This window comes from Mastomys coucha, unplaced genomic scaffold, assembly GCF_008632895.1.
Source record: "Mastomys coucha isolate ucsf_1 unplaced genomic scaffold, UCSF_Mcou_1 pScaffold14, whole genome shotgun sequence".
Lineage (NCBI taxonomy): Eukaryota > Metazoa > Chordata > Mammalia > Rodentia > Muridae > Mastomys > Mastomys coucha.
Genome location: NW_022196896.1, coordinates 131,577,724 through 131,601,243, shown reverse-complemented (window position 1 = coordinate 131,601,243; position 23,520 = coordinate 131,577,724). Strand labels below are relative to the sequence as shown.

Here is a 23,520-nt window from a genome sequence, read left to right as displayed (position 1 = left end):
AAGATGAGTAACAGATCACACAGGAGACAGATGCTGGCTTTGCGTCCCTTGGACTTGTCACTTGTGGGTTGTCCAAGAAGCTTAGCATTTAGCCAGCCCTATCTGAGCACTCTTCATCATTTTCTCTGGTAATATCTGATTCTTTTAACTTTTTGGTATTCAAGGGATAAATAAAAATAGGATTAGTAACAAAGGCTAGTAAAGCAGACCATGCCATCAAAGTTCAATGACCCAACTATCAATCATGCATAATGTGTAACCTAGGAGTCATTTCTAGATTATATTATGCCCTCAAAAATATGCACTTCTAAGACCAAAATAGGACTAAGTAGCAGCCATCTATACCCAGGATCTCACAAGGCATAAAGACAACAATCCAGGGGCGCCAATGACTCTAATCTTCACTGAAACACACTTCTGGTCAGGAGCTCGGTCAGAGCCAGTGAAAACAACGGTCATAAGCCTGGGGAAGAGGTGAGGAAGGCCCTGTTTGATGAGAATCACTACCAAGAGGCCTGTATGTTAGAGCGAACAGATTCCAAGTGCCAGACCTAGGCCAGGCTAAGGAAGGGACAGAGACAGACAGATTGTATCGGGAGAATTTGGGATTAGAATTTGGAAACACGCAAGGTCAGAAGCACCCTGCTTGCTTTTCACAAGTAGGCTATTCAGAATCTAGAGGGGACCTCTGAGGTAGCTCCGAGGGTGAAGGGGACCTCTGAGGTAGCTCCGAGGGTGAAGGGGACCTCTGAGGTAGCTCCGCGGGTGAAGGGGACCTCTGAGGTAGCTCTACAGGTGAAGGGGACCTCTGAGGTAGCTCCGCGGGTGAAGGGTGAAGGTGCTTGCTGTGCAAGCCTGGAAACCTGAGTTAGATGCCTCAAGTCCTACATAGGAAGGTAGAAGTAAAGAATAAAGTCCTCAAAATTGCTCTTAAACCCCTAACAGACACACACACACACACACACACACACACACACAGATTCACACTCACATGCACACATACATATATATAACATGAACACATCAATATCAACACATATATGTAAGTTCAAGCTCATATTTACCTTCATAGAGAGTTTGAGGCCATTCTGAGATAAACAAGTCCCCATCACAATGAAAGTGGGGGGAAGTGTGCTATGGATAACACAAGAGGAGAAACGTCCTCTATACTTACTGCCAAACATAATGACTTGAGTTTGATCCCACATGGTAGAACTAGACTTCCCAAGTTCTCCACTCCTCTCCATATGCCCACTGAGGCACAAACACCCCCCCAAATGAATGATTCTTAGAACTGGGTGTTCCTTGTAAGAGAGACAAGAAGACAGCAGCCTGGTTATTGAAGTCAGGAGAGTACGTCCTTGGAGGTCATTTGTGGCAGGAGGTCAAAAATAGCAATGTCGTTGATAACTCTCTTGATGTGATGAAAGAGAAAGGATCTCCATGCAGACCCTGGGGTAGTTTGTTTCTAAAACTTGAAGCCAGCTTGTATAGTGATTGTGTCTGTAAGAGCAAGGAAAAGCCTGCACTGGGCAGATGGCTCACATCAGTGCCTACTGAGGGACGAGTGGGCAATGAGAGCATGCATCCCTTAGCCCACAGGAAGGGAGCTATCTATAGAGGCCACCCTGCTGGCTCCTGGCCACTGAGCCTGCCACACATTAATAAGACAGGGAAACTAAGACCGCCAGTCATGATCAGACATCAGGTGAACTGATTTCAGCAACTTTTTCCTCAGCTGGGTCTTTCCAGTTCTGCTCTGTCTTAGGGATGCGGCTTCCAGATGTTGCTTCTAAATTGAGACCTTGGCTATTGTGTCAAATAAAAAACAACCTGGAAAAGCTGACTCTGTAGGCAAACTGGTATAATTCACTCTGCTGAGCAGAGAGACCCTTCAAGAAGCAAGAGCCTATTATGGTTTCTCCATTTTATGAAAGCAGTTGCTGTATGTTGAATAAAAAATTTAAATATATGCAAGAAACAGTAGAAATCCACCTCCACCTCTGTTTTCATAGAAAGTCATAAGAATCCCTCAAATTAATCCAATCCCTCGGATGCTAGGAGGTGTAGAATTGAAGTCTTGCCCAATTTACTCCCTCAGTTCTCAACAGAACTGGTTCAGGAGAAGCACAAATGTCCTCAATGCTGTTTGCTTGAGAGGACACCTGGTTAAAAGTTCTTCCACACTGGCCAGCTGCTGCAGAGCAGGAGTCACTTAGAATTTCACTGTAGCCTTTACCCTCACTCTTGCTATTATGTTGCTCGATGGGCCGTACTGCTCCTGACCAACTTATCTGCAGTAGATGTCTATGTTCCAAGTCTGTTGGTGGTCTTCTGAAGCTGAATGCCACCAGATTCTGCATGGATTGTTCTTCTCTATATACACAGGCTTCTGATAAAAGTCTATTTACCAATTCAACTACTAAGAAAATACAAATGATAACACTATATTATAAAAAAATATGTTAATATGATTTGGCCATTCATCTTTCTTCTCTCTCATTTTGAAAATCAAGATTAATAGCGTATGCAAATTGCAGTTGGATAAAGGGAACTAAGCCACTGAAAGCAAACTGTAGCTAAGCTATCTGCCCACTCCTTTTAATATGGATCAGACCACTGAAAGATTTAGAAGCTATAAATAGTTGTGTTGTGCTGGAGTGTTGTGTCTGCTCAGAGTGGGTAGGACAACTCCTTCCAGGAGTATATCAGGACCACATACTCTGAAGACTTAGCCATGTGGCCTTTGAAGTGTCTCACAATGCGCCCCATGGCATTGTCTGTTGGCTGATCACCCATATGTGTTCTTTCAGCACCAGATTCAAGATTTCTGTGACCTGGTGGCTGACTACCCAAGTGAAACAGATGGTAGACATATATACTGTATCTCCTCCGCTGCATTCCCTTGTGTCACTAACTTCTCAATGTGTCAGTATTCACATACATTTCTAAGTCAGTATGTACAAGTGTTTATAGATGGAAGAAGGCAAGGATAAAGAGAGAGATGCAGATTGGCCTTCCAGCCTTCCACTCTGTGTCCTGGCCCACCATGAGGCTTTATAAACACTTCCTTTAATATTGCTTCTGTCATTCAGGTAACCTACCAGATTTGGTAGTGTCTTGTACCTAACAAGACATAATTGGAAGTCTTTCATGTGAGGAAGAGTTGACTCCAGCCCCTTCGCCTTTTATCTGTTTTATGTCACTGGTAACAATTTATTTCATTGTCCAACTACAAAGCTGGACTACCAGCATCCACATCAGCCACTCTGATGCTCTAAAAGAATTGGCTTTTAGTTAGACAGATTAGTGGGTTGATGACTGTGTGGTTTATGACTGTAGCAGACTGTGTTAAGTAGTTGTGTTCCGAAGGTAGGCAGATTGATTGACTACAGATTCGGAGGCCCGGCAGGTAAGGCCAGCAGAGGCTTCCCCCAAGAAAGTGGGGTGACAGGCACCCTCCCCGTCAACATTCACTGTCTGCTGTTCTGAGAACTTCCTGGATTACCTCATTATCCTAAGGAATTACCATGCCTTTCTAATACCACAAGGGAAGATGCATCTTTGCCTAAAAGGGTTTTAAATCTAATCTTGATTTGGTTTGTGAAAATTTCTCTGTTTTTCTCTCTGTCTCTCTGTCTCTGTCTCTCTCTGTCTCCATCTCTCTCTTTCTCTCTTTCTCCCCTTTCTCACTTCAATTTTTTTTCAAGAGGAAATAAAAAAACTTTTTTGTCCCTATAAAACTGCTTCTTATGTTCATTATTTAGAGAATATCAAGACATTAATTTTCTCAAAAATCCATCATTTCAAGTCTTCTCGTTCTCCTAAAGTTACTTTAATATTTGGAAGCTTGTCAAGGGGAATCATAAGGAATCAGAGACTTTTGTTCCAGCTGCTCTCTACATGAGATTCAGAGGGCATCATATGCTCTCTGCATGTGATTCAGATGGCGTTGCTTGTGATTTCTCTACATTAGATTCAGAGGGCATCATATGCTCTCTGCATGTGATTCTGATGGCATTGCTTGTGATTTCTCTACATGAGATTCAGAGGGCATCATATGCTCTCTGTGTGCAATTCGGATGGCATTGCTTGTGATTTCTCCTGGAAACCACTGTAAATCCATAACTCCAGCTTTGGACATTCTAATCCCTTCCCTTCCTTTTCTTATGATATCTCTCTCCATTGTTGGTCAAGAGTAAGAGGACATAGGAACAGACAGGAAGGAAGATCTTTACCAATATTAATCACTGTACATTGTGTTTTATAACTTGTTAAAACTTACCAGGCATTTTATACAGCTATACTTCAAGAGAATAATATGTTACTTCTTTCTTTACATACCCACAGTTAATGTAATTTTATTTATTGGTTAATCTGAATTAATTTAGGACAAACTCATGAGAAGTGACAGCCAAGGTTGATATCTGGAAGCATACACACACACACACACACACACACACGCATGCACACAAACACCCCCAAACGCACACACACATATGCACAGGTGTCCACACATACACACATACCCACACACATTAATTCATTCATTATGTTATTCCCCATGGAAAATGGCTGAAGAAAAGCATTGAGCAAGGGCCACTGTGTCCAGGTACTAGGTCTACTGTTCTTTGTCCCTGATGTGTTCAAATTTCTGGCAACTGAAGGCAGAGTGTACCCATTCAGTGACCATGAAATATCATGAATACTTCTCTTTGCTTTATCTAGTGTCTATCAAATTGTTGTTGAGGAAGAGCGTCCTCGGAGAACTAAGAAGACAACAGAGATCTTGAAGTGTTACCCTGTGCCAATTCACTTCCAAAATGCTTCCATCCTGAACTCACAGTACTACTTTGCTGCAGAGTTTCCTGCAAACAGCCTCCAAGCTGCACAACCATTTACCATTGGTGACAATAAGACATACAATGGCTACTGGAACACCCCCCTTCTCCCCCATAAAAGCTACAGAATTTATTACCAAGCTGCTAGTAGAGCCAATGGGGTAAGTCTGGATGCTGGCTGTGTATTAGGTTCTTGGTATTATTCCTGGAAACATGCTTAAAAGGAGACAAAAATCAAAACAAAATCCAGCCACACTTTTGTGTTTTCCATTAGAAACAGTTTCTTATATTTCTAAAGATCATTTTATCAAAAGAAACTTATGGAAAGAAATTAATATATGTGGGGTTTGTTTGTGCTTTAGGAAAGCATACTGTCAATGTGATAGTTATTATTTTCCAGTTTTCTTATTACTGAAAGTTGGCTAGTCATTCTGCTTAGCCGACTGTTTTGAACGAAAATAGTTTAGCTACAATGCATACATTCAGCTCATTTAAAATTTTGTGAGATCCACAACATCTGTCTTTGAAGTATAATTCTCTGCCATTGCCTCAGCTCCAAGATTTCTTGCATCCTGTAGCTGACTAAATTAGGTGTCTTGTTTTTCCCTAAGAGAAAGGGGCTTTAGAAAGATGAAGAGGAAGCAAAGGAAAAAGAGATTGTTGAGTCAATCCTGAAATTGCCAGTTTTCCTGTTCAGACCAATCTAGGGCACTGAGAAGACAGCAAACCCGACAGGGAAGAAAATTCTTGCTAGATCCTGCCCTGTTCTCTGCTTCATGGCTCAGGTCCAGGTGTCACATCTACCTGATCTTCGCCAGTGTGAGACAGGAAGTGTGGGGCGCAGTTCTTCACCAATGGTGGTCACACAGGAAGCAAGGGCAGGGCTGGAGATAGATAGAGTCAAGGGCCACCAGATAGATTAAAGTACTATGTCTCTCTTCATGGCCCAGAAATGCCTGGTACCCCACTCCTGGTAGCAGGAAAGCATACCTGAGCATTCCTACTGAGAAAAAGCCACACTTAAAGCCTTAAGATCCTTTCTTGTTTAGGCTTCATTGATTAGAACTATATTTTCCTTGATTCAAATGCAGTCTGGATAGTAATTTCTCCTACTTCATTTGATACAGGAGACCAAGATTGACTGTGTCCGAGTAGCCACAAAAGGTAGGTTGAGACTTTGGGGTAGTCTACCTGCTTGTGTGTTTGTGTGCCTGAGGTTGATTTTATACTGTGTTTTTAAACATCTGAAACTATATTAAGAACTTCACTAAATAAGAGCATGGGCATATATCAAATATGCACATTCATGCATGTATGTAGCCATTAGGGTCTTAGGATAGCTGATGCTGCTTCATGTAGATACCTTATAAAATAAGAAGTCACATTGCTATAACCCAGGCAGTTTTCCATGGCTATCTCTATAAAAGTTGTTTTAAGAATATTAGTATTCTGTGATGTCAGTCATATATTATGCATATGACTGGTAGATCTATATGCAGTGAATCTTCATATATAAAGGAGTAAAATATCACCCTCCCCACCCCACCCCACTCCCATTTCTTGAGATAAAGCATCACCATGATGCTCAGGCTAGATCCAAACAGCTAGGCTCGAGAGACCCTCCCAAGTAGCTGGGGCTACAGGTACAGGCCACTGCTCCTTGCCTGCCAGCAACTTTTTACTGATCTAGCTATAATGGCGTTGGAAAGCCTGGGCTGCTTTTGCCGATGAACCCGGGAGCTCAGGATGTTACAGAGAGTCTTATGTTTCCTGGCCTGGTTCAAGTATGAGTAGTGACTATGACCGGGGAGACTCACCACCACACACGCCTCATACTGAGCCTTCAGAAGAAGGCACAGATGTATGTGTCCTGGAACTCGTGTAGGGGTGGCTCGGCAGTCTCATGTTTCAACCATCCAACACTGGACTGTCTGGGAAAGAGCTCAGAGGCATATGCGTTATACACAGGTGAGGCCGAGACCATCAGAGTGGCCAGGGAGCTGATAAAGAGGTCTCATGACTTCAGTAGACAGGAAGGGAAGAATTTGCCATGGGACCTGCGACTTGAGATTTAATCAGGCCACAGAGGACAAGTTCCTTGGCTAAAAGTATGTTGGTACTGATGCTGTCCAACCTCTGGGAGACAGTTCTGACACGCTGGGATGCGAAGTGTTTTCCAGCTTCTCATACGTTCTTATTTATGAACACCCACGTCCTCTTCAACTACAAACGCTCCCTGGCTGCTGTTATTCCACAAGCTTTAGGCGAACTGCTCATCCTCTTGGTCGTTGCTTATCCCCAGGGGCTTGTGGTTTCTACGCCCATGAATCTGCTTAGCAGAATGTTTTAGAGACTTTTTTTTTCTAATGTCTTTCCTGATTAAGTGACACTATTCATAGTAGATCAGTAGTAAATGAAATTATGGTTATCAGTATATCCCATCCACTGCCATATGCTATCAACTAACAGTTATTACTATCATATCATGATAGCATCAGCTAATAACATTACAGTGTTACAGAGCTCCTGAATTAATACCCACCACACTCTCAGGTGCTTAGCGCCTGCTCAAGAGGAGCCCTCTAGAGAACTGCACTAAGACATTCCACTTAGCCTTGTGGTCTGAGAAAGTAAATCCAGTTGCAGGTGTGACTCTGTAATGCCTTATGCGTATCATCACGGCTGCACATCTCACAAGTCCTTTTGAACGTTCCCCCTGCCCATCCATTTCATTACCATTGTCTCAAGCAGGAGACAGGGACAACCACTTCTCTCATATTTAAGGTGAGGACTGTTGCAGGCCTGGAGGTCAACTGACCTAGACCCTCCTCCCCCTGCCACTGCTGGTTTCCACCCAGCAGAAGTCTGATGGATGATACCCAAAGAATGTAATCATCTGACCATCTCCTTATCAGAACTGAGTCACTGCCCCATCTCATGTGAACGCATTGAAATTCCTGTCACCCGGTTCATCTACACCATTAAACAATTGTATAACCACATCCTAGTAAATATGGAAGCCTGACAAGTTCTCTGTTTTCACAATAGATTGAATTAGATGGTGATTTGGACCATTTTCTCCCATCAGCCAGATTTCATCAATATTGTAATTTGTTTTTCAATTCACCAAAGGGTGATTAGGCAATCAGATGACCTGATTGGCTAAGTGTTCTCCACTCATATTTTCTGAGTCATTTGCAAACATTTACACAGCAACAAACTCTATCCAAATAGCATCTTGGTTGGGGAGGGGACACACAGATTAATATTCCCTGCCTGACAGCATCACTTTCGTCTCCTAAAAGCACACAGTTCAGTAGACACCTCAGGAGACAGTCTCCCTCCAGACACATGGTGTGGTTTTATGCAGGGCTTCAGCGACACAAAGTGATGAGTCAGCTCTTTCCCTAGGAGGACAAGTTCCTTTCTTTACATTAAAATTTCCCTTCATCTGTAGCTCAGGATTTCATCTAAACTATTAGGCCAAAACAGAGAAATGAGTCACTGGATAAAGACGTCTGAAATTGAGACCTCAAGCGTGCTTGCCACACATTGCTGACAGCATGGTGGCTTGCCTGAGCTTCCAGTACATGCCACTTTCCTTGGCGAGCTAGTGAGTGCACGGAGACTTCACTGCTCCTGGAAACCACAGCTGACAAGTGTCTCTACAGTGGAGGCCTGGAGGTGGATTTGTTTTCACAAAGAGCTAGTTTGTAATTTCAAGTAAGAGGGTGTCTTTTAAGGCAAGATTTCACACTATTTATAAATTTAATGTTGTGATTATTTTAATCATATTCCAAAGATATATTTTGACATTCATCATCTAGAATATAAAGACTTATGAAAATCAGACACAGGGAAACAAAAGCTAAGGTGCTGTTACAACAACCATCCCTGTTGAGACAGGTTGCCCATGTTTTTATGCCTCTTCCTTTAATTTGTGGATCTACGGAAGAGTCGCATTGGTAAGACCCTTAGTTTGACTGTTGCCTATAGATAAACACATTACATACTCTCCTCTCCTGATTAGAAGAAAGCTCTGCAGAACTGGATCTGCTTGAAATGTGCATAGAACCAGCCAATTCCAGTCTGGACCATGGGATGATAGATGTTTTTAATTCTCCACATGTTTATTATACTTTTACAACTCACATTCAAAATTTTATTAGTTCCGTTCTTTTGAATCTTATTTGGTTCACATCTGGATAATTATAGTGTATGTATTTTCTTTAACTTTTATGTACTTACAGCTCATTTGTAAGAAAAATAACTGTTAGGATAGAAACCTTTCCATGTGATTTTAGAAGGCGTTATGGATGAGCAATTCTAAGCTGACAAAATAGAACTAAGAATCAAATTCTGTAATTTTTTCTTCTGGGTTAAATGAGGCATATCCATTCTAATTAATACAATACCCAGCTTAAGCTGCATATATTAATCTTCCATAAGAGAATATTTTCTGTACAAGAATGGCAACTGTCCTTGATGATATGGCCACTGGGGCTGCACTGTTCTCTATTTCCTTAAGACTCACATGCTGCCTGTGTATGCTCATGTAGAGGAATCCGTAATCTTTGAAGTCTAGACACACAGGTGTACCGACTTGTGAAGATTCTGAGTTGTTAAGACGTTGGGGATTTCTTATGAGTTGGGCTCTGGTGCACAGGAAGGTCACAGATGTTGGCTCTGTCCTTTCCTTCATTGTGCTTCCTACCAACAGGGCAGCTAGGAAGAAAAGCCAAATCTGCATGCTAAATTCTTTTCCTAAACAACCAGGCAAGTCAGACTGTCACCCTTAACCATAAGAAAAACAAATTATCATTCTGAGATTCAGTTTTTAAGGTGAATATTCTATGGGGGAAGTGCCTTGCTATTTGTAAGTTTGGTGTTTTATTTGACTTGAATTCACACTGAATGTGAATGTGCTCTGCTAGGAGACCTTGAGGAAACTGAAGGATTTCTATTGTTCTGACACAATTTCTAACTGTATTCAGAAATGTGAATGTTTTCTTTTTTATTTATTTATTTTTTTTAAATCGCTAGGCTGTTGAAGAAGTTTCTCTGACACTGTTTTTCTTTTCGTTCTTTTGTTCAAAGAAACACCCTCCTTTCTAGGCCATCACACTACAGAATGGAAGTGTGCTGATAAAGAATCCAGAAGAATGTCTGTTGAGATGTAAAGCTAATTAAGATTCCTTTTTAATTACTCACATTCAATTCAGGAGCAAACAAAAGACAGAGTCGGACACTTGCCTGTGCTAATCCACCATTGTTTAGGCTTAGGCTGTGGGTTTAGCACTGCAGCATTCAGAGGTTTCTGTGGAAAAATATTTTCTCTTCCTGATCTAAAATTGTCTTCTTAATACAAAACCAGGAATGTCTTAACCTTTGAAAGGCTCTAAAACACAAGAAGCTAAATAGCCCCATATGTCCCTAATTCCTCAGACCCCAAACGCACTCTTCACGAGTCACACAAAGTGAAGTTTGGGGAACAGCAGCAAATTCTAGATTTCCTTATACCCAAACTCTGGGTCAATTCACGGGTTTAAGCGTCTGTTGTTTCTTGGTCCGTATGGACAACCACACCTGAGGTAGAGCCCACGTTAATCACTCTAGTACTTCTCTTCAAAGAATTGCATTGAAATATCTGGTTTAATTTTACCAAGTTTAGTAATAATCTCTCTCATGCATTAATATTACTGGCATGCTAAGGCAGAGCCAGGAAGCTCTTAGTACCAAGGCAAGATACCATAGATTTTAGGGGACTATAGCTCATTTGTAGAGTACTTTCTTTGCATATGCCAGGCTCTGAGTTCAATATAAACCAACACTGAAGATAAATTAAAAGATTAATTATTAATTAGCTAACTAATCAAGAGTAATGTTTTAGGCTTTACAGACTGTGACTTATCTGTCACAAGTGATCTTGGCTCTGTCTTGTTGGACAAGAGTGGTCACAGGTGATACCTAAATAATTCATTTTGGCTGTGTTCTGTTAAAACTTTATTTGTAAAAGCAATTGGTAGCCCTACTGATAATGGTCAATTGTTTTGATTGAACTAAAACCAGTAATCACAAATATATTCTCCAAAGCAGAGACTGACCAGAAAGATACTTCTAACCTGATGCTCACAGCAGGATTCATGTCAGATTATTGCTTGAGTTATTTTTGAATTATGAATATCTGCTGTTCATAGCTTCTTCTGGATATATTTGGTTCATTAAAGGAGCCTTTTTTTGGTATTAGACATGTGTTCTATTTTTCTGTAAACATAATCTTTTCTTTAAACAAAAGTAGAGCAGATCACATGTTCCTATAAGCAATCCAAATCTACGAGACATATACCAGTCTGTGACCAAACAAAAGCACCACGTGTTCAGAACCCCAAACTAGCACCATCATCACTATAAGCCCCAGGTGCAGAATATTAACATGGAGGACTACCTACAGCTCTATTCAGAGTCGCAGAATGTGTCAGACCTGGAGAATGATCTTGGTGATGCTTTGAGAAACTCTGACCAAACAGTTTGCTCATCTCACAGGGTGTGCAGCCCAAATGTAGCCCCTGGTAGTGTGAGAGTGACTGCCAAGCCCTTCCCTAGCTTAGCTGCTCCAGTCATCTAGCTGTAAGGCTTAACAGAGGGATGAGAAGTACAGTATGGAGAGATGGCTGGAGATAGCTACTACGCAGAGGCAGTTTGGGGTTTAATTGTCTGCAGATGGTAGATGATCTATTTTCCTCATTCGCTGTCACATCTCTAATAGTACCCAGGCTGCTCCATATAAATTAGTAATCTTTCATGTAAGCCTATTCTTAATTTCCCAATATTTTTCCTTTGCATCATTTTCCAGCTGTATCGTGCTACAACTGACATTTTAATTTTCTATTCTTTTTTCAATATCTGTATGTCATGAATGTTAACCGCGTAAACACACCGCTGAGCTGTGTAGGCACTCAAAGAGGCCAGCATAGTCCACTCCAAAAATCTTAAATATTTCTCTCATGTTAACTCTGATGATGTCACCAAAGCCAGAGGGTAGGCTTCTGTTTTGTCCTTGACACTTGTTTATTTTTTTTCTTTCCATATGAAACAAAAAGGTTCTTCATAGAAAGCTATAAGAAACTTAGTTAGCAGAAAAGTTACATAAAAAAAATGTATTTACTGAAAGAATATGGTTTTCTATACAAAGGTGGTTATAGGAGGAGGAGACACGTCATGACATAGCAACACAGTTTTAAGTGATCTAGTAAGATTTAAAACTTTGAGTCCTAAGCATTAGCAGGGAGCTCTTACCAGTGAGTTGCAACTGGACACACGCCAGCCATCAGCTCAATGCAGGAGTGGACATTTGGGGAATGAGTGCTTCACTTTTTCTATTCTCTGGTTGATCGATCCAAGAAGCCAGGCAAAGCTTTCCAGCAGCATCAGAGTTAGAAATCCGACCGTGCGGCTTAGGAGAAGAGGGTTCAGAAGATGAAAACCTTGCTGTGTGTGATTTCTTCCTTCCTTCCTTCCTTCCTTCCTTCCTTCCTTCCTTTCTTTCTTTCTTTCTTTCTTTCTTCCTTCCTTCCTTTCCTTTCCTTTCCTTTCCTTTCCTTTGCTTTTCTTGCTGTTTTTTTGGAACAAAGTTGAGATGGTTTGCTATACTGATGGGAATTCTTCTTGCTAGCCTAGCTTCAGTCTGGCTTTTTTTTTCCCTCATGCATGCTGACCTGGGAATCCTCCTTTGCCCTAGCTGCGATAATCGTGACTCAGCTTACAACACCTTACATTCGCATCGCCCCCGCTGCAGGCGACGGCCAACTAACAGGTCAGACGTTCAAGTATAGATGAGTCATCTTGCCCATCTCCCGCTCATTTTGCTCAGCTTCGTTTCCCCTCTGCATTTCCTCCCTTGCTTAAGGCCTGTTTAGAATGTTCTAGACCCTTGGCACAGACCTTTGCTCGCATTAACTTCAGTGACATGCTTGGCCTCTTCTGTATGCACATTAATACTCATGCATTAAGTCCAATCCCACTGCATGTTCTCATTGTGTGTTTGGTCTGTTGTTATGTTCCTTTCTACCCTAATGTTAAGTAGAAATGAAATTTGCTGGACTTGGAATAGCCATGACATCAGTCAATAGGACTTAAAGGAAAATACTGGAAAAAAAAATCCCACTTTTCCAAACTAATCTTAAAAAGCATTGAGATTTAGAGCTAGAAAGGCTTATTTTTCATCTGTTGGGATTGAGTTTGCACACACATTAGCAATACACACTCTTATCTGCCAGTGTTATAGAACAGAGCCACCTGAAGCTGTCTGGGGTGATGCTGTTCAAGCAGCCCTTTGTGTATATGTACCACTGCTGCCCAGCTGATCACACTCCTTACAGCCTTGGTGCAAAGCCAAGCACTTCCGTAGAACAGTGGGGCATCCTCGAGTGAAAGGCACCACATAAGCAAAGTTAAGAAACCTTGAAAGGGTGGCTTAGAGTCATGGAGCCCAACATGGCGCTCATCTATAGCCTGAGAAAGCAGCTCGTTTGCATTTGCTAGCTCCAAATTGAAGTGGGTATCTCTGTTGATCTAGAAAAGTCCAGTAAATTACTCCAGATGGAGGTGAGTGCTTAGTGGACTTAAGAATGCTTCTCCCTGCAACAAGCACAAGCCATGGTCAAAACTGCTTCATGAATTACGTAGTCAGGACTCAGCGATCCATTCTCAAAGGACCCAGGTGCTGCAGGCTACTATGTGTGTTGTAGGCTTTACTAAAGCCAAATAGGAAACTCCCAGCCACCCCCCACCTAAGTCCACATCAGCATTTGTTTTCTGTCTATTTGAAGAAACACGCTGCACTTAACTCATGATGAGATATCAAAACTACCTCGGTTGTTGTATTTTGAAAATCAGGAAACCGAGATTCAAGAAAACTATTGGTTGACAAGATAAAGAAGTGTAGAATAATTCTACTCCTTCTGCAGCACAAATCTAAGCATACTTTCAGATTTCTGTTCTAGGACCCGAGAGCTGGATGTTATTTGATGTTTCTCTTTCTTCCAGGTTGACTCTAAGAACATTTCTCTTTTCAATTAAAGTTTTGCTTATTAAGAGTCTTTCTAATCCCAAACTTCTGATGTATCCCTCCAACAATAAAGTAACTAAAGGATGGACAACATCGTTCTTAGCATGGCCCCTCCCCTCTATCACTCTCCCATTTAGGGATTGACTAGTGTGATTCCAGTTAGACACCCAACAGAGGGCTATCTGGAGGCCCCTTGGGAAATATTCTTCCCCTGTGACATATGACTGGACCCCAGTATTGTAACCAAGTCTTTAAAGATGTGCTGGCCCCGTCCTAAAAGGGAACAGAGTTAAGCTGCCTCTTTCTCGGTCTTCCGTATGTTCTTTGTCCATCAAACAAAACAAGGGATTCACTAACCCGGAAGTTAGTGACACTCCACAGCAAAGCTTCCTCTGTAAAATTTGTGACTAACAAGATGTTTGACAAAGCAGCTCTCAAAAGCAGAGCATGTGATCATTTCGAACTGTTGTACAAGGACACACTTCAACCACAGAGGACAGCCACCATTCCTCTCCTGGATACAGGTGGCCTACCTGCGTTGTTTAGTTTATGAGGGTTCCAAGAAATAGTAGGTGAGAATAACTCAAAAGTCAGGAAAAGACAAAACCTATTCTTCCATATCTGTTGCTGATTTATTGATGACTTGGCCTACCCAGGACATTCACATCTCACCAGTGATTTATTCATAACAGCCATCAGGCTTGCCAGAGGCCATACTGTGTTTTCCTATAGATTTATTCCCAAGTCCAAGACTACATTTAATCATCTTAGGACAGTTATTGGCCCCCTTCTAGGTGCCAAGGAGGATCCCACAACACTTATGGTCTCGTTTTGTGCCATCTCCCAGGCTTCTTGGCACCAGGGATAGTTGTATCAGGAGCATCAAAGCATATGCCTACTCTTGTGGGTGGAACATGAGCATCCTGCATGTCCCAGACCTCCTCCTGGGAGGTGAACAGCTCAGCAAATGTCACTCAGGAACCCTGTCACTCTGATGCTCCTTCTGTAAACAATTGTTTGTCGACTCAGTCAATCCTGGCTCTTCCAGGACTAGCCAGGTACAGGACGGTTGCCTTCTGAAGGGCTTTCATGGCATCCATCTTTGCTTTAACATGCTGACATCATGGTTACTCATCCTCACCCACACTGCCTTGACTGATAGGACCATTCTTATCTACACACACTCACACTCTCAAACATACTCACACACATGCACACGCTCATGCACACACTCACCTGCAAGCTCTCACACACTCACATACATACATCCACACACATGCACCACACACACACACACACACACACACACACACACACATTTAGTTGAAATAAATAGAAACTATTTTTTCCAATATCATTCTCTACCTAAGATACATGCAGAAATGTTATATTCTATTCTTCCTGGTTTATTTTTTTACTCTATTAAATTAAATTCATCTTCTACTGATGGGCAATAAACCCTAGTAATATAGAACTGCTTTTGGAAGAAAACAGAAAATTAAACATGCTAGATATTTCCTGTAAGAACTTAGAATTAATTAAATAAATACATTTGGACTGTTTATACGAAGGTTTGATTTATGATTTAATTACCTACCCAACTCTGAAGTGCTGTGGAGAATGATTTCCTTGAGCAAGTTTTTATTATCCATTTGTTTAGTTCACACACCTAATATGGCAAGGCCTGTGGCCTAAAATACTTCCAAACAAAATGATTTCTGGGACTCCAGGACAAATTAGATGGATCAGAACCTAGGAAAGCAGTGTGGAAGGAAGAGAGAACTTTTCTACTACCAGCTCCTCTCACTCTGTGATTATAACACCTGTCCGCTTTGACTGGCTTTTAAGGGTCCTACCCCTCACACTGGAGGAGTCATGGTGGCAGGAGTGGGAGATTTTCTGGTCATGTTGCATGTACGGTCAGGCACCACAGTGCTCGGCTCACCTTCCCCTCCTTATTCACCCTGGGACCCGGCCTTGGGATGGTGCCACTGTTTCAGCTTAGCCAGGAGCTCCCTCAGACAGACCTAGTGATACATTTCCCTGTGGATTATAAATCCAATCCAGTTAGCAGTAAATATGAACCATCAGAGACAGAGAGCACAAGAGCATGAACTAGCCACTAGATACTTCCACAGAGTCTCCAGCTTTGAACACTGTATGTGATTCCGTGTAGAGTCAAAGATTAAACGTGGCCAGATGTTAGAGCTGTGGCGATAGATTTTATCCAGTGGCCACAAACATTCTGATTTCCAAGGAGCTGACTGATCCCTTGGAGATAAACAAAACAAAGAAAGCCGGCGGGATGGGGGACTATTGAGAGAGTACATTGCAGAAGGCCTCAAAACAGGTTGGTCTGAGGAACCCATCTGAATTCATTGACTAGACTGCCCTAAAATTGGATTGCTGTCCCTTGCGGCCCTGTCCTGGGATGTTGGCAGAAAGAAATTAAATCCTTCTAGAGGCTGTGAGTTTTCTCAGGCAGGCATGTTAAGTGGCTTGAGCTATGGAGAACCCCGGGTGGTACTTAGTCAAATCTCCATACGCCATGGTTGTGGTTGAGACCTGTGGAGAAGGAGTTCACAAGAGCACTGCTAAATTGATGAGGGAGGAAACTTCATCTACATGGAGAAAAGCTATCTTGGATTTGGCTCTTCAAATCAATATAGATATTATGAAACAAAACACGACAAGTTATAGACACATAGCCACTAAACTAGATATCTAAGAAGGAAAAGCTTTCATGTTCTGATGCTTGCTGGAACATTCTGCCAGCATCGCTGACCTCCCATATTCTTTGTCAGAGGCCACCACATTTATTTCATTATCTGCATTTGGTCACTCGGGAACCTTGCGCTGTGTAACTTAGTAGTCATCACCTGCTCTGAAGCCTTGTCCCTCCTCTCCGTTCCCCTCTCCCTCACTCCACGCTGTTACACTTACCTTTCACCCATGATCCTTTGCAGGTATCCATTTCTCACGAGCTTTCATTACTATTTTAAAATACCTGAGACAATCAACTAATAAAGAAGAAAGTTTGTTTGGCTCCTGGTTTTAGAATATATAAGCACCTGTGGTAGTGAACTACTTCATGGTGGGAACATATACTACAAGGAGACTGTTCATCTCACCATGGTCAAAAAGCCAGAGAGGAAAATGGAGGAGAGGCCCCTGTGGGACACGCCCTGAGACAAAGCCTTCCCTTTATCTGCAGGCGGGTATATTTAGTCATAAAAGTTTGGTCTGTACACTCATGAGCACCTGTACCAAAGGACAGTGTTGGTTTCATTTGCTATGTTTGTAGAAACAACATAGAAATAGTTATATCTTCTATATAAGGTCTATAGTCTATAGATCATTAAGCCCTCATAGCCTGTCTCTCTGGGTTAGACAAATGAAAGACACATGGTATCAGCTATTATTATTATTATTATTATTATTATTATTATTATTATTATTATTAAATTATTACTTCCTAACAAAATGAAGTAATTCATAAAGGACAAATGCCCTTGAAGACATGTGTTGAATTCTGAACTATGGAATTTTTTAAAAATATTTATTTATTTTTATTTTCTATGTATATGTATTTTGCCTGCAGGCATACATGTGTGCCATATACACACAGTACCTTTGAATTCCAGAAGAGAGCATTGGATCCTCTGGGCCTGCCATTACAGAGGGTTGAGAGCTGCCATGTTGGGTGCTGGGAGTAAAAGCAAGACTTGTAAAGAGCCCCTAATGCTCTTCATGGCTGAGCTGTCTCCCTGCCACAGAGAGCTTGGAATAGTGACTGCGGAGGAAGGGTTGGCTTCCAGAAGGTTCCCTAGGCTAGAGCTGTGTAGGCCACCTTATACTGGCCTCCCACTCTGCTTCCACAAGGTTCCCTAGGCTAGAGCTGCGTAGGCCACCTTATACTGGCCTCCCACCCTGCTTCCAGAAGGTTCCCTAGGCTAGAGCTGCATAGGCCACCTTATACTAGCCTCCCACCCTGCTTCCAGAAGTTTCCCTAGGCTAGAGCTGTGTAGGCCACCTTATACTGGCCTCCCACCCTGCTTCCACAAGGTTCCCTAGGCTAGAGCTGCGTAGGCCACCTTATACTAGCTTCCCACCCTGCTTCCACAAGGTTCCCTAGGCTAGAGCTGCATAGGCCACCTTATACTAGCCTCCCACCCTGCTTCCCTGATATTATTCTGTTCAGAAAAAAAATACAACATGGCATGTTTAGTCCCTGACATAGGTAGCTGTGGGGGATAAAGACCATCCACAGAAGTGTGATGTGCACTCTTTACTCTCAAGGAAGCTCTGACCTTTATCGGTGGAAACAGTTCTATTGCAATGAGCTCACTAATACCTTGAATTTTGTCATCATCGTTGTTGTTTATCTAAGACAGGGCCTCACTCTATAGACCAGGTCACGCTTGAATTCACAGGATCTACTTGCCTGTGAATTGGATTAAAGGTGCATGCCACCATACCTACCCTGGCCTGAGCTGTTAGTGATAATTATGAGGGATGATAGAAGAATAGATCAAGCTGAACTCTAACCTTGATCTCTGTATGACCCTGGGCTTGTTTCCAGTGTGAGAAGCTTCAACTTGACATTCTCAACGAATTGGGAATAGAGGTTAAAAGGTTGTGTCTCCTCTCTGTTGCCTTGTCAGTAAAGCAGCTGAACCCTTCGTGTACATTGGCGACCAGCAACTGGAAACGGTGGTAGTACGAGAACTACCATTTTCCACCCATCATGTAAATGGGGGTGCTAAATCCTCACAGAGCCCCAACATGTTCATATTAAATATCAGAGGATGGACAAGGGCCTGTCTTAGCCACTAAAGCCATTATGGACCAGGAAGCAGAATTTGATTGGCGTTGTGGCATCTCTCACCAAATTTACTAAAGGATTCTGAGATTTCCACCTAGAAAGTAAAGGGGGGGTGGGAGACATTTTCGTTCTCATGCAATACCAGATGACTCCGCTTTAATGGAGTCACTGTTGTTGGAGACACTGGAGTTTTAGTGTCACTGGTGGCTGGGTGCCTCTTTTGTTCTCCTTTGTGTTGTACTTGTCACCTATAGATGTATAGATGTCACCTATAGATGTATAGATGTCACCTATGGGTGCATAGGTGCTACCCATGGATGTATAGATGTCACCTATAGGTATTTAGATGTCACTACAGAGGTATAGATGTCACCTGTAAGTATATAGATGTCACCTATAGATGTTTGGATGTTACCTTCTATCTATAAAACAACTCAGTTCCAAGAACACGGAGAAAGGATTCAGGGGTAGATGCTGAGTATCGGCTCTTAGAAAGAGTATGTTCTCTTAGAAAGAGTATGTTTTCTTAGAAAGAGTATGTTTTCTTAGAAAGAGTATGTTTTAAGAGCTGTAGATGGCACTGATTTTTTTTAACATTTTTATAACATAAAGTTAAGACAATTTTTGTAAAATATTTTCAGTATACAAGAGTTTGCTTCTTCAAATTCCTTTTTTTCCCATCAGCAGTGTGGGAAAGGCTATGTTCAGTGTCTTCCACTTACTCTGTGCAGTCCTCTGCCTCACAAAGCAGAGCTTGAAACTCCATGTCTTAGGAAGCCCTCCTTCTCTTGTTAATATTAATCTAGTACATGCTGCTTTTCCACAAAATGTGGGGAGAACCCCTCTTGAGTTCTCAGTGAGCCACCTTTGGTTAAATAAGCAAAACAGAGTAGAAAAATGTGCCTGGATTTTGAAGGCCTTTTCCATGCAAGGTTTTTATATTGATAGATTATTTTTCTATTGTCTATCGGATAATATATTTCTATCTGCTAGAAGAATCACAGTGTGCTTCATAGCTGGACGAAGTGGGGGAAGAGAGGAACATGCTCTAAATGTTAATTAAGGCTCAGTGACAGTCTTCCTCTGTCCGCAAACACACAGGATGACGCATCTCCTCATCTGCTCAGATTGACAGACACCGTCCTGAGAGTCTTTCATTCCTTTATTGCTTAGAAAAAAAAAATAGTCACTACAATTGAAAATATTAACTCAACAGATTAACCCTGACATTTTTATGTCTAAGAATGAATTTCACTCAGAATTTATAGTCCTGGGGTTATACTGATTAAATTTTGAGTTAGCCTTGGCCTACCCCTAGTCTCTCTTGTCTATATATTTTAAGTGACTGCAAAATAACTAGCATTTATGAGAGTCCATTGGGCTTAATCCAAAGTGTTTAAGTTAATCAGGATAGAATGCGAGGCAGAGTCCTCCTGCCCCCCGCATCCCTATCATCTTAAGATGATAAAAATGTGGAGTGAGGTACAACAAGATATAGATGGTGGGTTTGGGATAAGTAGTGTTCTTATTTGAAAGAATTGGAATCATAACCTTTCACCACATTCAGGTGTGAAGCAGGGAGGGGATGCCTGGGAGCAATGGGGTAAAAGCTCAGGCCTTTAGCTGACCACCATTCTGTGGGGCTGAGGCAGGGGATTGTTATGAGTTTGAGGCCAGCCTGGGCTTCATAGTAACTTCCTCCTTTACCTCTGGCCTAAATGGAAGCAAAGGGGAGACTTTCCCTCCACCATCAAACTAAGCTATTTTACAAGCCACCTTTCCCATCACAAGCGCTCGCAATCTGTAAGAACAAGCAGAGCTCATCTCATCAGACCCACATTCCCTGAGGACCAATGATAGAAAATACTATCTTTATTTTTTTAAAAAAATAATGTATTACAGGGTCAAAATTCAACCCTTTTCTTGATTTGAAAAGATCAAAGTGTAGCTTTCAAAGGCATGCTGAGTTTGGGCTGGGCCTCCACAGGCCTTTGCTCTTTCTATTTCTCCTGGGATATGTGAGAAAGGAGGAGAGAAATGTGGCCTTCATTCCACCAGCTGTTAGAGCGGTTCAAGTCCACGGGGTCAGATCTACACCACTTTCAAACACGCAGGGCCCATTTCCAGGACAGATGGCAGACTTGCCAGATAGGCTTCTGTACCTAAAAACTGTATCCTTGGTTTCATTTTTTATTCTCCTAGTGCTGCTGGGCATCCTCTCACAGCCTGCCTCATGCTGGGTAATGGCCATAGCCTCAAACCCAGCCTTCTAGGTAGGGTTGTTTGCTTTCCTTTGTGGTGTTTGTTTGTGGGTTTTTGAGACACATCTCCTGTAAGCTCAGGCTGGTCTGTAACTCCCTGTGTACCCAAGGGCGACCTTGATCTCTTTATCTTCCTGCCTGCATCTCCCAAGTGCCGGGGTTATATGAAGAAGTCACCCACAACCAGCTTCAACACATACATATACTAGAAAGAGAGGAGAGAGAGAGAGGAGAGAGACAGAGACAGAGACAGAGAGAGGGACTGACTTCTTTATGGACCCCAGGTTGATCTTGAACTTATTAAGTACCCCTGACTGGTCTCAAGATTGTGACCTGCCTGCCTCCTCCAGCAGATTCTGAGGTTACCAGCATGCCATGATCTTCTAGTTTTAATTGGGTTATTCACTAAGAAGTCTGACCTTAGAGCATATAATTTAGGAATCATGTTCTTGAGATAAATTGTAGCAAGTTCAAGTTCAGGCTTCTGGGCAAATCTATTAATTTCTTAAAATCTCTCCTTCTGTTCAGGGAGAGAAGGGACATCTCTGTTACCTCACAGAAAGGATGTCATCTCTCATACTTCAAGGGAAAAGAGCTACTTCTTACCTCACAATGGGAGGACCATCTCTTACTTCACAGGGGGAGGACCATCGCTTAACTCACAGGGGGAGGACCATCGCTTACCCTACATGGGGAGGACCATCGCTTACCTCACAGGGAGAGGACCATTTCTTACCTCACAAAGGGAGCATCATCTCTTACTTCACAGGGGGAGGATCATTTCTTATCTCACAGTGGGAGAATTATCTCTTACCTCACAGGGGGAGGACCATCTCTTACCTCACAGGGGGAACACCATCTCTTACCTCACAGGGGAAACACCAACTCTTATCTCACAGAGGGAGGACCATTTCTTACCTCACAGAGGGAGCATCATCTCTTACCTAAAAGCGAGAATGTAATTTCTTACCTTCTCCAGGCTGTAGAACAATGAATGCCACAATACACAAAAGGCTGAGGAGAATACCATCTCCTCAGAGTGAGGCATGGTGGGCCCCCCTTGTTCACCTTCTCTGCTGCGACTCTGTGAAACTGCTTTGTGGCTGTCCTTGAATCTTTTATGAGGATCAGTCCAGAGCAGTGGCCCTCAACTTTCTTAATACTGTGACCCTTCAGTACTGTTCAGTACTGCTGTGGTGACCCCCATCCATAAGACTATTTCCATTGCTACTTCATAACTGTAATTTCACTACTGTAATGAATCATACTGTAAGTATCTGATATGCAAGATATCTGATATGGGACACCTGTGAAGGTGTTGTTTGACCTCCAAAGAGGTCCTGTCCCACAGGTTGAAAACCATTGATCTGGACTGGCAAGTTACATATGGGCCCTTGAATCCGTTTAGAGATACTCAAAATTGAGCTTCTGAGAAACAGATCTCTTGGTGGTTTGTGGAAGATTACACAGGCAGTGTACAGGTGTTGGGGTCTTTGAATGCACAGGAACATGGCAGGAACATTATTTTGTTGTACCCAGTCAAGACACAGCAGGGGCAAGCCACTCGATGGAAGGCAGACCACGGCTGCTTTCTTTACCTGTGGTCAACAGCAGACCCATGCCAGAAAGCACTCTAAACCCAGGAGCCAGGCTGGATAAGGCTTATAACCACAAACCCACAGTTACACCCTCCCTTCATACCAGAGGCAAGCCTGGGGCTGAAGTTTTAAAAAGCTTCAGTCAGCTGACTAAAATAACACTTCACGCGGTTAAACAGTGGCCCTTCAAAGCTTCTCATGGGGCTGCTAGGAGAATGGTGTGCTCTTCCACGAGTGGTTAGCCTGGCTGGGGAGCAGTTGGGTGAAGATAGTTTTCCTACCATACATCAGGACTGTAATGAACCCCACAGAGATGATACTTATAAACAGCATGATCCAATCTACTGTGTGGTGGCTACTCACAGTGATGATGGTGACGACCAGAAGAGAAGAAAAGTAAAGAAGAGAAAAGAAGAGAAAAGAAGAGAAAAGGTCCCTCGGTTTTCAAATGAGGCTATTTAATTTGAATAGTAATGTCCCAAAGCAGTAAATAACTTGTAAAAATGTCTGGCATACTTTCCTGTTAACTTGACCATTTGGGGATTAGTTTATCCTGTTGGTGTCCTTGGCTTAAATGAGGACACCTTTGTATTTACCATTCCACTGAGGAAGACACCTGATTATCTGTCAGTTCAAAATGGCAATGTATGTGTGCGTGTGTGTGTGTGTGTGTGTGTGTGCGCGTGTGCGTGTGTGTGTGCGTGTGTGTGCATGCGTGTGTGTGCGTGTGTGTGTGTCTGTGTATGTGCGTGTGTGTGTGTCTGTGTATGTGCGTGTGTGTGTGTGTGCGCACGCGCGTGTGTGTGTATGTGCGTGCATGCATGTGCGTGTGTGTGTGTGCGTGTATGTGCGTGCATGCATGTGCGTGTGTGTGTGTGCGTGCGTGTGTGTGTGCGTGCGTGCGTGTGTGTGTGTGTGTGCGCACGTG

The 23,520-nt window shown here is 42.5% G+C and overlaps 1 protein-coding gene across 7 annotated transcripts in view; it reads left to right on the top strand.

The window, feature by feature from the left end:
• The window catches only part of Ptprm (protein tyrosine phosphatase receptor type M), a 705,361-nt gene that overhangs the window by 440,083 nt on the left and 241,758 nt on the right, over nucleotides 1-23,520 (top strand). For 4 of the 7 annotated variants that reach the window (XM_031368638.1, XM_031368639.1, XM_031368640.1 and 1 more), the window contains 3 exons: nucleotides 4,729-5,002; nucleotides 5,969-6,005; nucleotides 12,580-12,654. In XM_031368638.1, coding sequence (XP_031224498.1) covers nucleotides 4,729-5,002; nucleotides 5,969-6,005; nucleotides 12,580-12,654 — 386 coding nt within the window. The remainder of the gene's footprint in view (nucleotides 1-4,728; nucleotides 5,003-5,968; nucleotides 6,006-12,579; nucleotides 12,655-23,520) is intronic. The other 3 variants (XM_031368643.1, XM_031368642.1, XM_031368641.1) reach the window with 1 other exon arrangement.